At 33.9% G+C, this 15,621-nt stretch overlaps 2 protein-coding genes across 3 annotated transcripts; one reads left to right on the top strand and one right to left on the bottom strand.

Annotated features, from left to right (window-relative positions):
* The first annotated feature begins 1,991 nt into the window (after positions 1 to 1,991).
* Positions 1,992 to 6,897, top strand: LOC121268119 (serine/threonine-protein phosphatase PP2A-4 catalytic subunit). Of its 2 annotated transcripts, XR_005941115.1 has the most exons (12): positions 1,992 to 2,204; positions 2,349 to 2,405; positions 2,707 to 2,790; positions 3,368 to 3,439; positions 4,373 to 4,444; positions 4,636 to 4,676; positions 5,350 to 5,416; positions 5,716 to 5,907; positions 6,078 to 6,167; positions 6,270 to 6,377; positions 6,514 to 6,633; positions 6,747 to 6,897. XR_005941115.1 is itself a non-coding variant. In XM_041172247.1 (11 exons), exons 1-11 carry the CDS (start codon positions 2,112 to 2,114, stop codon positions 6,577 to 6,579), a joined length of 942 nt encoding a protein of 313 aa, XP_041028181.1. In that variant the 5' UTR covers positions 1,992 to 2,111; the 3' UTR covers positions 6,580 to 6,897. The 2 variants fall into 2 exon arrangements, 1 of the variants encoding a protein (XP_041028181.1); XM_041172247.1 differs by having other exon boundaries at positions 6,514 to 6,897.
* A 572-nt stretch (positions 6,898 to 7,469) lies between these two features.
* LOC121268118 (lipid phosphate phosphatase delta-like) lies at positions 7,470 to 10,329 on the bottom strand. Its single transcript, XM_041172246.1, has 8 exons — positions 10,018 to 10,329; positions 9,807 to 9,902; positions 9,597 to 9,671; positions 9,369 to 9,499; positions 8,811 to 8,914; positions 8,597 to 8,725; positions 8,204 to 8,319; positions 7,470 to 7,978 (listed from the first exon to the last, which is right to left on the bottom strand). The coding sequence occupies exons 1-8, from the start codon at positions 10,177 to 10,179 to the stop codon at positions 7,577 to 7,579; spliced, it is 1,215 nt and encodes a 404-aa protein (XP_041028180.1). The 5' UTR covers positions 10,180 to 10,329; the 3' UTR covers positions 7,470 to 7,576.
* Positions 10,330 to 15,621: the final 5,292 nt, after the last annotated feature.

Below are 15,621 nucleotides of genomic sequence, written 5' to 3'. Positions count from 1 at the left end.
GTGTTTTGTCTGGGAGGTTAAAATATTATTTTTAGTATTATTATTATTTTAAAATTTAAAAAAAATAAATTAAAATTTAAAAAAAATAAATTATTTATTATATTTTATATGAAGATTTAAACACACGCACGCATGCACACTTTTTTTTTAAATATATTTAAAAATATATGTATCAATATATTAAAAATTGTTTTTTTAATTATTAAATAAAAAAACTTAAATATATTAATAGTCTAAATGAGGAAGTAAATTTAGGCGACATATTAACATTTTCATTTCTCTAATATATGACAAATTAAAAGTTATGGGCAATGATAGATCAACGTAATAAAATAAAAATAAGAGAATTTGTTGAAAATAATAAATTATTTTGTAACGACTGATGAATAAAACGTTTAGGAAAAGTTTAGATAGTGAATTGAATTAAGATGAGATAAGAAAAGATTTGAAAGTAGAATAAAATATTGTTAAAATATAAACTTTTAATATAATTTTTGTTTTGAGTTTTGAAAAAGTTAAATTTTTTATTATATTTTATTTAAAAGTTTTGAAAAATTGTAATGATTAAATGAGATGAAATAAATTGTTCTAAATCCAAACAATGCCTAATGATGTAATGAAAATTAGATAAGAGTCGAAATAAAATCCTCCCGGATAGTGATAATGTTACTACCTTATTACTATCCCTATGCTACCTAAGTACATTTCAAATTTTTTTATTTTTTTATCATTTTCTTTTAAGTATTTTTTTAACATCTTTAATCACTAAGAAAAAATTAAAAAAATATATAACTTTATTAAAACTCACTTCCTTAATTATTAATAAAATTAAAAATTAAAAAAAATCAAATACAAAAAAAAATATATATATATAGTAGATTGATAAGAGTAGGGTAGTAACCACAATCCTCCCACCTCTTCGCAAAAACATCTAAACTCTTGTAGAACCCCTTTTGCCCACCTGAAACTTTCTAGAAATGGATTGAAAGTTTTCAATTAGAATTTTTTTTTTTCGTTAGTCATTATTAATCATTCCACACCCATTCTATAAAAACACTCTTATATATTATGAAAAATATCATTATACCCTATAAACAAATTATAAATTAAGATGTGAAAGTAAATAATGATTAATGTCTATTTATCAGACTATTTAAAAACAGTCACCAAACAATATTTCTTTGTAAGAATTAGGTGAGAGTTAATTTTTTAGCTCTGATCACCCATTTTATGTGTGTTGGTTTTGGAAAGACTGTAGAAGATTTCTATGAACTTGTATTTTATATTTGTTAATTTATCTATAAATACTTTATTTATTAAAAAAATAATAATAATTAATGCATAATAAATATCTTTCGACTAACGTCTTGACACAATTACTATCAATACTCGCGTTATTATTACGAAAACCTCTCGCAATAGACGATTTAAAGCACTTCATTTATTACATTGTGCCAACAATTGCTATTACAGCGGCCAACCATGGGACTAGACCAAATATTGGGTATGGTTTTTCCATTTTTTTCCCCTTTATAATATCTGTTGTTTTAAGGTAATTGTGGAGGCCTCACTGAATTAATTTATTTTTTAAGATCCATTTGATAATATAATTTTTATCGAGTATTTTTATAAATTTTATTTTTAAATATCATTTAAATATGACATATTTTTTAATTTCAAATTTTTTAATTTTTTTATCTATTAATTATCTCATTATTGTAATTTTTACAAACTCTCAAATAAAATATAAAAAATAATTTTACTTTCTTAAAATTTAAAATAAAAATTATATTCAATATAATTTTGTGACTTTATAATATTTTTATTTATTTTTTTAAATATCTTAACTTAAATTATTTTTTACTATTTATAAATATATTAAATATTGTATAAATAAAAAAGATGATTAATTATAAATTATTTTAGATTATATTTTGGTTAAAAAAAAGAGAGAGGCAAAAGCTGTATGGTATATAAATGCAATTGCTACGCGTTCGAGTCCCTCCTCCACGCGCTGTCCCGTTTCGACTCGGTTGCCCGAGCAAGGACACGAGAAAACCTCAATTCTAGGGTTGGGGTTATCGCTAATTTGGATACGGTACAGGAGCAAGATGGGCTTGGATTCCTTACCGTCGGAATCGAGCAACGACCTCGATGAGCAGATCGCACAGCTCATGGAGTGCAAGCCACTCTCGGAGCAACAGGTTCCATTATTTGTTTAGGCATTTATGAAAAATTAAGTGAGTTTAGGATCTGTTTAGATGCCGAGGAGAAAAAAAATTATGAATTAGAAGTTTTCAAATTGTAGTTAAATGTTAGTGATATGATAATATCTGGTTTTGTTGTAGGTCAGAGCGTTATGCGAGAAGGCTAGGGAGATATTAATGGAAGAAAGTAATGTCCAGGTGCAACTGCTTACCCTTCACTTTATCTTCAATGGATATATTTATGCCGCTAGAAAGAGAGAGAAATAATAACCCAGCTTGCAGCGCCTTTTAGACTGATTTTGAGAACCAAACTCTCTTTCCAAGGAAATTATCTCATGGACAGTATCAGTTTGTTTTCAAAATCCAAGTCAAATATGATTATTTGCTGCTATTGATCATATATATATATTTCTCTTATCGAGTATATTTTTGGATTTTCAAATTTATTGTCTTAAAAAGGAAAATATTAATTTATTTTTATATCGTTCCTGTCTCACAGCCTGTGAAAAGCCCCGTAACAATTTGTGGTGATATTCATGGGCAGTTTCATGATCTTGCCGAACTATTTCGAATTGGAGGGAAGGTATCAGTCCTAACCATGACATACTTTTTGTATTCAAATTCAACTCCTGTGTTTCAGCTGGGGAATGTCTAAATTAACTAATTGAGACCTGTCAAAGAAATGCTTTTGAAGATTGAAGTGCCCCAAAGGTTTTGTGGAGTAAATTGCCACTAGTCAGGGAGCTGTTCTTTATTTCACTGCATTGTTGGTTTAAAATTCAGTTCACTGTGATTATTCTGCTCATTCTATTGACCTCTTTTTCCTTGAAGCAAACTTTGATGATTGATAACTACTGTATGTCTCATTTGCTTTCGTGAAAAGGGTTCTTCAATCATGTTCTTTTTGTTAAATGTGAATTGGTCTATTTAACTTAATTCAATTAGAAACTGCTTTCATAATTAGTGCCAGGTCAATGCAGCTTTAACTTAGTTTTGTTTCCATCATCTCATACTCATGAAATTCTTTATGAAAGAAAACATTTCATTGGTTCCTCATTTCTTAATGTATGTTTCTTCTTATTAAGTTTAGATCTAAATGACAAAATTATCTTATTAAATTTATATCTAAATTATTTGGCTTTTTTTTTTTTCATTGACAGTGTCCAGACACCAATTACCTCTTCATGGGGGATTATGTAGATCGAGGGTATTATTCTGTCGAAACCGTGACGGTATGTGAAATTTGTATCAAGAAACTGCATTTTCCCTTTTCTAGATGAAAAAAAAAAAACCATTTGAAATGGCTTCAAGTATCAGTATCATTATGTTTGTTCTAGATTTTAGACAGTTTCTATGTTTGTCTACAACATGACAGGTACAAAGCACCAGTCGGCCATGATATGCTTGTATTTTTCTTAATGAGATGGGTACATTCTAGTTGTTGATTTTTTGTTGTGCTCTTTTTTTTTTCTCCCCCGGGGGGGGGGGGGGGGGGGGGGGGGGGGGGTGTTGTTGCATGGGTACGGAATGCTATATATGCTCTGGATCACATTCTGTGTCTAGGGGGAATTACTCCAAGTGATAACCCTTCTGATCAGATTTAACCTTGTTTGAGAACAAGAATGTCCTTTGAAGTTTTATCATGTATATACTAGGGTTCATCTATATTTACTATACTGCTCCCAATATGCATACTACATATATTAACTACTGCATAACATTTCCGTAAGGACTACGCAGTATTTGATAGCCTGTTCAAGTGATAGGTTTTGTAGAGGTATTAAGATTTTTCTGTAACTTGGAAGTTTGATTTACAAGGTAGCTGCTCTTTGTTTATCATTCTTGAACCCCTCCGGCAACTTTGGAAACACTTCAACTTGGGATGTAAATTGTAATTTTGCAACTTAACTCAGGAATTACGTCGCCATAATTGATATAATTGGTCTTTAGTTTTATTTTTGTTTTTTATTTTTCATTTTTTCTGTTTCTGGTTTGGTTTGTTGGCTTTATTTTTGTTTTGCTTTTGTTTTTTTTTTCCCCGGGGGGGGGGGGGGGGGAAGATTGGGGAGTAGTCTGTAAATTTACCAGCTTGTTTAGTATGATTGAATATTTTATTTGGGCCTACATTTGCATTATTGGTTATGCTAATTAGTTAATTCATGCAGCTCTTGGTGGCCCTGAAAGTGCGTCACCCTCAGCGGATTACTATTCTTAGAGGGAACCATGAAAGTCGTCAGGTATAAATTTGCAATCTAATTTTTATGATTTTTTTTGTTTATAATGATGACAAGGCTTTTATGTTGATTGCAGCACAAGTGATGATGATGGTTTCATTACAAAGATTACATGTTGGTTTCAGAAAAAGTAATGTATCTGTAATACTTTGAGCTAATAATTTATTTATCTTTTTTGTTTTTCCCTTTGGCAGATTACTCAGGTTTATGGATTTTATGATGAATGCCTGCGGAAGTGAGTTATCTATACATTACCTTGGTTTAGGAGGTCATACTTATAGTAATTTATATTACCTTTTACATGACAATATTTTTCATTTTCCCTTTAATACTATATTTTAGATAGTCCTAATATAGTTTTTGAACCTGGTGAATAGATAATGCATTTCATCTACCTACTGATGTTGGTGATTATAAAAAAAAAACCTATGTTGGTAAGAATACCTTTTTTTTTTTTAATATGTAAAAGTAAAGTTAAGTAAGAATACTATTCTAAGTATTCCTGCTGGAGAACTCAGCTTTCGAAGATTTTCAAATTGATGGACATGTGGGTTTCCAACTTATCGAGGCATGATGACGAGAAAATATAATTTTTCATGACAACTGAGTAGAAATCATGGACATTTTTATGAATGACGGAAATCTTGGACAAAAAAGAAAAAGGAAAGGCTAGGTGATTATTTTTTTTTCTGATTGTTAAGTTAGGGATGCACCTGGTGGGTATTAAAGGTAGAAAACAAGGTTATATGATATTGGTATATACTTTAGGAGTCAATTAGATTCACATTGGTGGTTGACACACTAATGTCAACTTATGCAGAAATAAATGCGTATATATATATATATATGTATATGTATATGATTTTTTCTTTTTTCTTTCTATTTTTCTTCTTGATGATAATTCACAGGTATGGCAATGCTAACGTGTGGAAGATCTTCACAGACCTTTTTGATTATTTCCCGTTGACTGCTTTGGTCAGTATACTTTTTCCAATTGGTGCTCACTATCAATGCTTGCAAGTAATACAAATGTGATAGGAAAGAGTAAATGTGGAGAGAGATACCTCTCAATGAGCTCGGGAGAGAAGATAGGGTTTTCCCGATTCTTTGGCTGATTCCTGGCTTTGTTATTACTATAATAATTGTTGTGCTCACTGATTAAAAAAAAAAATCTCCAGTGTGGCTTGCCAAATTACTGAAGGGGAAGTGATGGTAGTGGGATTTTAATTTTTTGTTGCTAATCATCAATGTTTACATCCTATTCTCTCTTTTAGGTTGAGTCAGAAATTTTTTGTCTGCATGGTGGACTGTCTCCTTCAATTGAAACCCTAGATAGCATCAGGAACTTTGATCGTGTTCAAGAGGTTCCTCATGAAGGACCCATGTGTGATTTGTTATGGTCTGACCCAGATGACCGGTGTGGATGGGGTATTTCACCTCGTGGTGCTGGATATACTTTTGGCCAGGTAACTTCAACATGTGATTGCCTGCCAGGTGTCTTCAACATCTTCTAACCGATTGCCACAATATGATTGAGGGGTGTACCCTATTAGAAATGCACACTTTTGGAGTTTTAATTGTTCATTGTGTGGTCTCCTCTATTATCTCTGAGCTCACCTTTTTTTTCTTTTTGCAGGATATATCTGATCAATTCAACAACACAAACAACTTAAAGTTGATTGCTAGAGCTCATCAATTGGTTATGGATGGATTTAACTGGGCCCATGTACTTGTCATCCTCACAGAATATGAAATTTTACTTTTAGCTTGCTTGTTTAGAATTATGGGGTGAAATATTTCAATGTTAAAATTATTTGTGTTGGGACAGGAACAAAAGGTGGTGACTATATTTAGTGCACCCAATTATTGTTATCGCTGTGGGAACATGGCTTCAATCTTGGAAGTTGATGATTGCAAGAGCCACACGTTCATCCAGGTCTCTTATCTCTCTCACACACATTTTTAATTCACACGTGATGTATTCGACATACTAGTGTTGATGTAGATAGTTGGTGCCTGTGCGCATCTTGTGTACATACCGTTTACTTGAAAAGGTGTGTCTCATGTTGCAGTTTGAGCCAGCTCCTAGAAGAGGAGAACCAGATGTTACCCGCCGAACGCCGGATTATTTCCTATAAAAACAGCTGCCTTCGTTTCCAAATAATCACCAGTTATTTCTTCTAGCAGAACATGTATTCTCGTTACTCTGCTTTCCTTCTCATGGTTGTCAGGTAGGTGTGCACCTTTGTATGGGAGATCTAAAATGTATGAATTTTTCCTCGCCATGCACTTCTGGTGGTTGCAGGAGCTGAGGAAGATATGTAATAGGCTGGTAAAAAATGCTCACTGATTTGTCACACATTTCAAACAATGCTGGCAGTGGTAGAGATAGTGTAGCTGAGACAGTCGGGATGTATTATTTCCAGTAGAAATGTGGAGATTGCCTTTTTTTTTCCCACGTATGTGTGCTCCCATCCCTTCTCTTTTGGCCTCGATGTGGATGAATGGGATTGTGTTTGGTGGATGGTTTGCTTCCTCTGTTTTCCCCACCAATTAATCTTCAACAAGAAAGATGGAAATAGTGGTAATAAGAATGGGATGTATAGTAATAATGGGATGGTGAGACGGATCCAATTGCTATAGTAAGAATGGGATGTATGGTTCCCATCTGAAGACAAAGCCATGACAAGACATTGACATTTTTTTTTTCTTTTTATGCAAGTTATAAGACATTGGTATGGTCCTTTTTTTTTTTTACCTTTATTGGTACTTGTGTTTGAGAACAAAGATCTATTGACAAAAAATTTCCCGCATTATAAAACATTGGCATTGTTGATAATGTTAGAAGAGATATAAACTAATGTAGTTATAATGGGTGGTCGATTTTTCACCACCACCTAAAAATATAATAGCTTATAAAAAATCCCACAGGAGAGTTTATATTTTCATCCACTGCAAACGTTCATGGTTTAATACCAAAAACACGAGTAATTAGCAAAATCATATTACAGGATGAACTATACTTAGATGGGAAAAATGGATTGTTCTCTTAGTAAAGGTTGATATACAAAATGAGCGTATGACATATTCTTACAAGTGACGTACTAATCATATTTTTACAGAGAAAACCAAGCATCATAAGCTCACATGAGAGAAGAGGGAAGGGACAAGATCCACCACCGACCATGCAAGACCTGCATATTGGAGGAACCTTATACCTGTATCAACATCAAAAGCCGTTCGGTTGAAAAAGAACAGCTTTTGGATATAACCAGATTGTTTAACCTCGTCTGATTTTTTCCCATTTCCATTTAGATTTGGGATATAGCTGGTTGATTTAATTGGGATGCCCAATGTGTTGGATACAACAGGAAGAATCCGTTTTGCGAGAGCCTTGCTACAGAACTTCACAATTAGTATCGTTGGTATCCCAAGCAGCATTCTTCCCACAAACGTCGGGATTGAGAGTTGTGAGGTAAATATACGTGGAACTCCTTCATGGTGAAACTGATGGTATGTTTGCTGGATCCCGGCTACCTGAACAAAATTGCTATTTAGCTTTCAATGTTGAAGAACCATAAAATTAAGAACACAAAATTTAGTCCAGTTGTATCCCGATAATGTAAACAATATATTGAAAACAGAGATTCTTCGATTCCTTTTGCATCCACATGCCGAAACATTCATTATGGTGATAGCAGAAGGAAGTTGAAAACCAAACATGGCATTAATTCTATCTTAAATGGGTGAAGATTTGCTTACGATTCCAAATGCTACACCATTGAAGGCTGCGTGGTACTCAAAGCTTGGTGTTGGAAGCTCAGGGGTTGGATAAGCAAACAGCAACAAGAGGCCTAGGGCGGCCGAAAATGACGTAACTGCGACAGTAGAGTGCAAACACTAAATGAAAATACAAAGCCAAGTTGCTGAATTTGAAAATGCATGTCCTATCTCTTTTTAAATCCAAAATATCCATGAAGCTAAAACAGGACTAGATTCTACCTTCAGTTCATCAAAATATCTACTCTTACAAAACTGCAAAGTTTGAAGCCTCTTCTGAGGCTGCTAGCTACTTCTTACCTTAATCAAGTTCTTCTAAAGTCTACATCTATGCAAAATGTGTAACCAATAATGTAAGAACAGAAATATCCATACCATTTGGTCCTGAGACTATAAAAAAGTCAACATATTCATGAACTGTAAGCCAGAATGCAAGGATCATCAGTCCAATGGTGAGACCAGCAATGACATCGACCAAACTGTGCATGCCGAGGTAAATTCTTCCTAGCAAGTAAACCAAATTTCAGTTTGTGCAACAAGAAACTAAAAAAGCTTCCAACAACAACTTACTAAATAGATACGAACTTACCCAAACCAATAAGGCCCACAACCAAGCAAACTAGGGCAAGCCCAAAACATTTGATGGAGGGATCTTCATACTGAGGATAAGACAAGAGATAGTGCAAAAGGTATCTGGAAACCCAGTGCAAGAGGACTACAGTTAGACCAGAAGAGAGTTATTCTAATATTCAAAGGTGAGGAAAAGCCCTCCATTTGAACAAAATACAAATCATAAAGCCGGCTTTCCTAAACATATGCATGAATCTTTCAAGCAATGCTCTAATTGGTTGAAGTGAATACAGCTAGTATGTTGATTAGCCTAGAAAAGTACGAACTGAACATGGGCCTGATTAAAGAAGCTTGCACCATTGATCATGAGGCATGATTTGTAAGCCTCTGAACATGCATTAGATACATTAGATGCCCCATGAGCGAGCGAGCAAGACCTTTAATATAGTATGCACACTTATGCCCCAAATTCCCTTAAAAAAGAACATACTGAACGCCCTGCAAAATTTGCCTAGATGACCACCACCTACATATAACAGGGGGAAAAAAGACCAGATGAGAGACAGAAATCTGGTACCCAGATAAGCAAACCGTGTTAAGAGTGTGAGAAGAGGGTAATCCATATTCCATTGCGTTATCTTCCTCGTCTTTCGTGGCAGTTATTCTCCTAACAGGTGGTGAACTGGGTCTTGGAGCTGATACCACATCCTAAACACCACACATAGGTATATTCACAAATAAGCACTAAATCACATAGAAACTAACAAAAAGCTTATAATAACCAGGCGACCGAAAAAGTAGATACCTTCACACAATTCCCTAAATAATCACAAAAGGCCATCAAAAGGGTCATTTGCCTCGCCAATCTGCCATGCCCGCTCTACAATATTACCCAAAAATCACTGAATTTGAATTATTCAAATGTTGGTAAATACGACTGCACCAAAATCCATAACACAACAAAAACCCAACTCAGATTCCAAGTGTAACCACATTATAGAGAGGCAGAACATACCCAGAAGAGCAGAGGAAGAAAGGCAGTGTAAAAGGGCACAGACACGACACAGGACAACCCAGAGAACAGAGCATCCAGAAACCTATGCTCATATTTCTGCAAAACCGACCCAAAAAATGAATTAAGTTGTAAAAGAAACCATATGTGTACACATAATTCACCAAGAATGATCATATGGGCTCCATATTTAGTAGCAGAAATTAACTGGAACCTGGATCTGAAGGAGGAGAGGGGTCCCGTTGATAACATGGCGAGCCACCCATGGTTGGAAGAAAGATCTAAGCTTGCGGGTTACATTGAGGTGTGAAGCCATCACAATCCATGCCACGATTCCACACAGAGTCGCTCCTTGCCATGCTGCTATGCTTTCCATGTTTCTCTCTCTGTATCTCTCTGATTACCCTCTTTTTCAAGAGGGATTGTAGAAGAGAAACAATGAGAGACGCAGAAAACAAAGAAAGAAAAATAAATAAAAAACGGAAAACTAGAGGCAGGACTCCGAGACTTGGACGTTGGTCTTTATTTTATTTATCTTTATGCGCTGTAAATCACTAATCATATATATTCCAATTCTTAAGGCCATTATTTTTGGTAGTTTTTTATTCTTTATTTTTTAGCAAATTGGTTTCGCTGGCTTTTGGCTGGCGCGCCAAAGGCAAAAGCCAGCAAAACCTTGAAGAACATTCTACATAACAAATATATATATATATATACACGTCAAAAATAAATGATGAATAATAAAACCATAAAAACACTGCCAATGCATGCATCTTGGTTTAATTGTGTGTATATAATTAATGGGAGAAAAAAAACCTCAAGGTCATAAGCCTTGTGTCTTGATGGCTTCTGAACTCTGAAGACTTGGTGGACGTTGTACTTAGTTGACCAATCTTATTCAAAATTAGTTTGTGGACGTTGTAGAAAGTTGAAGGCCGATCTGTAGTCAAAGTTAACTCGTTTATTAAAGTCTGAGGTTTTAAGTTTACCGATTCTGGCAAATAGGTATAAGAGCAGTCCTATATCTCCCGAGATATGCAGCCCGAAAGTCTACCGAACAGATAAAAAGTATTTTTTTTATTTTTTATTTTTTTTTATTTTTTTAATCATCATAAACATTTATAAAAAACTTAAAAAATTTACAACATCATTAAAAAAACACTTCCTTAATCACTAAATAAAAAAAATAATAATAATTTCGGGACACATCTTCGGGACACATCTTCGAGGCATTTAGCATTTCTGTAAGTATAATTGTTGATGGTTTTTTTGGTACGTGAATGAACGGCGCACAATGGTGGCGTGGGTGTTGATACGGTGATCATGTATTCACCCACGAGAATAAGTAAGAAATAAAAGATAAATAAGAAAAGGCCATAGATTAAGGTAGTTCACCATCAAAACCTACATCTATAAGTATTTGGAGACAAATTCACTATATTTGACAAGTTTTACAGTCTCTCATGACCTCAATTTGAGGATGAAGAAGCCTCTATTGCCTTGAGGAAGAAGATCATGTTTGTTTGTAGGTAGAAAAATTTTATTTTCTAGGCAAGTGATTGATCTTTCGTCAGCTTTATGTCTATTTCACTTTTTTCCTTTACCTGTTTGATTTAACTTTTCTTACTTTTCACCTCCTTCCGCCTTTGTCTTCTTTTTCTTCTCCTTATCCTTTTGGTAATGAGAAACACTTTGGAACAGCCTTGTTGTTGTTGGAAGAAAAACAGCCCCCCAACGGGTTGGCTACACGTAAGATGAAGGGTGTGTAGCACAATAGAAGGAAAGCAGCTGATTTCGTTTCCTTCCCCTTCCCCACTCTGCTTCCTCCAAAACCTTCCGACCTCTTTCTTTTCATGCGCCTTCTTATGCAGCTCCCAACCACGGGCGACCAAATCTCTCATTCACTGTTAAGGCTTCTGAAATTTCATCGCATAACGGTAAGGCCGAAAAGGCAGAGCTCGCTCAGGTTCTCTCTCTTTTTTCCTAGATTTTCTTATCAACACTAAAGTTCAACTGTGCGCTGTTTGGTAGCTCAGAAAATGTATCAATATAAATTTCTTTTAATCATTTCTTTTATATCATTTTGATTTTTTTATTTTCTTTTAACTTTCTTTGGATAATGTGTAATTATACTCGCATAAATAATCATTGTTTTGTTTTGAGAAGTATGGTTTTGAAAATGTTAGTAAATCAGAATCAATAAATTTCAGTAGATAATTTGACTTGCAGGAATCACGTTTAAATTACGTTTGATGGGAAGATGAAGTAACTTGCATGATGTTGTAGGTGGCAAAAAGGTTGGAGAATACTTCAAGGCAGTTTAAGAGATTTGGCGCCATAGGCTTTTGGGCACAGTTTGTGTCCACTGTTGTGCCGTCGGGGTGTGGGTTCAGATAGAAAGAAGGGGGTTTAGGGGGGAATAGAGTGTGCTGTTCGGGTGTAGTGGGATGCATGATAATGATACTAATATGCTGACATGTCGCATTTTGATTGGAGGGCTGGTTTTCTGAAATAACAAGATGGGCTGGTGTCCAGGTTTTCTCTTTAGTAATTCCTTCCAAATGGGCAGGGCTTGACTCATTCCATACCTAACAATAAGGTTGATTAAAACAAATATAATGTGTGAAATTCTAGCTAAAACCTTAAGTGGGTTAATCCAAAATTTAAATAACTCTATTTTTTTTTCGTTGATATTTTGTTTCGTGGCCTTTCTGTGATTTGCAGGCAGATGAAAACTTCAAAAAAGGTCGTTGCCATGACCTAAGCCCGTAGTTTTGGAACACCGGCACCAATGCTCCATTCTGGACTACAACATTTGCCTTTTTGAGACCCAACTCGGCAACTCTATCGCACAATTTATAGGTAATTGCATCGACTGACAGGCTGAGCAGTGATGGGCCAATAAATTAAGGAGTGGTTTGGATTCAAAGATTGGTTGGGATGGATTGAAATGGTTTGTAAATAGTTGAATAAAAGTTGAATTATTTATTATATTTTGTGTAGGAATTTGAGAAAGTTGTTTTGAGATTTGAAGAAGTTGAATTGTTTATTATATTTTGTGTGAGAATTTGAGAAAATTGTAATGATGAGATGAGATGAGTTGTGATAAATATTTTTTTTTTCTTGCCCTAGTCCTTACATCCTAGTTCAGTTTAGCAACACCACACGTCCATTTTTAAGGGTATTTGATCACCTGAAATTGGTACTGACTATTCTACCATGTAACTAGGTGTCGTTTGGATAGTGAGTTGAGATGAGATAAATTGAGATGAAAGTTAAAAATTAAATAAAATATTGTTAGAATATTATTTTTTAATATTATTATTGTTTTGAAATTTGAAAAGGCTAAATTATTTATTATATTTTATGTGAAAATTTGAGAAAGTTGCAATAATGAGATGAGATGAGATGAGATGAGATGAAATGAAACACTTCTTATATCCAAACCAGGCCTTAATATTTCTACGAGGAATATTAATTATTGAGATTTTGTAGCATCGATACATATTCATTTTAAATGGAGTTAAGCTGGTTTCAATTTCCTCAATATTGTAACAAGTGTTTATAAGATGTGGTATAAGCTCGGATAGTGCGCCAATTACCTCTATCATCCTCTGAATGTCATACTCACCTTGGAGGTTTTCACATCGCAACCCTTCGTAAGTGGTAGAAAGTCATCAACAATACCCATCAAGTCATAAGTGCGAAGGATCGAAAGAGTAAGAGAGATCCAACTAAGATAGTTGGAACCATCGAGCTTGATAGTACCAAGATGAGCAACATTAGGAAAGTGAAGGGAGCAGGAGAGGAAGATGCCATAAGGATTGATTGGAAAAGTGCGAACTTAAAGTGTAACTAATACCATGAAAGATAACACAAAGTGTATGGAATTGCTTTTATTCTTAATGCCAAAACGGAGTAATGTATTTCACTATAAATAGAAGTTACAAATGTTCTCATTTACAATTTAAATCTATTTACATTTGACCTGATGTTATCTACACATAACATTTGAATTTGAATATTATTGTATATTAGGTTTCTGTTGTGGAAGATCTTCATGTGCTGAAGATTCGGTCTTGCATGCTGAGTCATGAGGAGTAATTCTAATAGAATTAGGGAGCCCCCACCTTGAAGATATCTCCTCGGGAAGAGCTCCCATTACGACTTTGATATCTCCTCAATGAGAGAGAGAGAGAGAGTTGTAAATGAACTAGTTTATTCGATAGCCTGCTCGATACTTGCCTGGTTAAACTCGAATCGAACTCAACTAGTGAAAAAAAAGCTCACCCGTGAAAATAGACACCCGCTTGATGAGTAAATGACGCATATTCGATTAAACTTGACTCGACTCGATTAAGGGTACGTTTGGTTACTAAACTCTTCTCAACTCATCATTACAATTTTTTCAAATTCCAATACAAAATATAATAAACAATTCAATTTTTTCAAATCTCAAAATAATAATAATATTAAAAAATAATAATTTAACAATATTTTATTATCTCAACTCAACTTAGTTTAACATCCAAACACAGCCTAAGACTCATTAATGCATGCTCATTAAGGCCCGCTCGTTAACTAGGCCCACTTAATAAAATAACATACAATGAAAAGGTATAAGATATGATCTACTTTTGAACTTCTCCCACACCAAAAGAAAAAAAAAAACAAATAAAAAAAAAACAAAAAAGCGTGCCTTGATGATGTTGATTGTTGAACTTTCAATTTCTTTTCTCTCGCAAATATTTCTTTTTGGTAGGATCGATCCGTTGATTCATTAATTTCGTTTGGTGATTAACGTTCGCACTTCAATATTATTATGAAAAATTATAGACATAAATCTCATACCCTGCACACCTATTTAAAAATATTTTATTTTACTTTTTTACCTACGTAATGAAAATGATTCCAAACATATTTATAAGTAAAATAGGATAAAAAAAAATAACATATTTTTAAGTGGGTATGTAGGATGTGAGACTTATGGGTAATACAACCCTATTATGATTGGAATGTGTGGCTTCAAGGAGCCCAACCCAATTTTAGCCTATTACAAGGCTTTAAATGCGCAAATTATTTCCGCCACGTAGAATTAATTCTCGTAAATGCTAGAATTTACAATTCAGGCTTGCCTGAAAACTTAGTTGATCTTTATTGTACTATTTTATTCGTATGCGTAAATCATGTTGATGAATAATCTCACATTGCCTATGAAGAAATATATGGACCTAACTCATCCTATAATATGTTTATAAAGAATAAGTAATCATCTCTTGTTGAACCGATTTTATGAAATGAGTTAGGCCTATGAATTTTTTTATAGTATCAAAGCCTACCACAGGACGAATGTGAGTTCACACTACTTATCACGTGATAATAATTAGAAAAAAATAATGGTCCTGCACGTGAGGGAGGATGTTAAAGAATAATCACATATTATCTGTGAATAAGGTCTTGAGTATATTTATAAAGAATAAACAATTATATCTTATTGAATCGATTTTATGAGATGGATTAAACTCATAAATTTCTTCAATCCAATCATTGCTAATCATATAATTTGAGAACTTAAAAAGTGGAAATCTCAATGAGCACTGATGCCTGTAGCTGATAGATGACTAAACGCCAATGATCAATGGGCGGCATTATTTGTTTTTTTTTTTTGTAATACAAAAAATAAAAAAAGAAAAAAAAAACCAATTACAAGTTGAGGGATGATTGGCAAAATCATAATTTAAGAAAATGATTACAAATTGAGTAGACATTGTAATCTAATTAATTACAATCATTTTTTACAACCATCTATAAGTTAAGT

Source organism: Juglans microcarpa x Juglans regia, chromosome 5S (genome assembly GCF_004785595.1).
Source record: "Juglans microcarpa x Juglans regia isolate MS1-56 chromosome 5S, Jm3101_v1.0, whole genome shotgun sequence".
Lineage (NCBI taxonomy): Eukaryota > Viridiplantae > Streptophyta > Magnoliopsida > Fagales > Juglandaceae > Juglans > Juglans microcarpa x Juglans regia.
Note: the sequence above shows the minus strand (reverse complement) of the source record. Positions and strands in the feature narration are given on the sequence as shown.

Bases quoted from the DNA above. Each gene is read 5' to 3' on its own strand.
- LOC121268119 (XM_041172247.1), top strand. From the start codon at position 2,112: ATGGGCTTGGATTCCTTACCGTCGGAATCGAGCAACGACCTCGATGAG. The intron at 2,791-3,367 runs GTATCAGTCCTA...TTTCATTGACAG, and splicing joins TATTTCGAATTGGAGGGAAG to TGTCCAGACACCAATTACCT. The intron at 4,677-5,349 runs GTGAGTTATCTA...GATAATTCACAG, and splicing joins TATGATGAATGCCTGCGGAA to GTATGGCAATGCTAACGTGT.
- LOC121268118 (XM_041172246.1), bottom strand. From the start codon at position 10,179: ATGGAAAGCATAGCAGCATGGCAAGGAGCGACTCTGTGTGGAATCGTG. The intron at 9,903-10,017 runs GTTCCAGTTAAT...TCGGTTTTGCAG, and splicing joins CTCTCCTCCTTCAGATCCAG to AAATATGAGCATAGGTTTCT. The intron at 7,979-8,203 runs GTAAGCAAATCT...AATTTTGTTCAG, and splicing joins ATGGTGTAGCATTTGGAATC to GTAGCCGGGATCCAGCAAAC.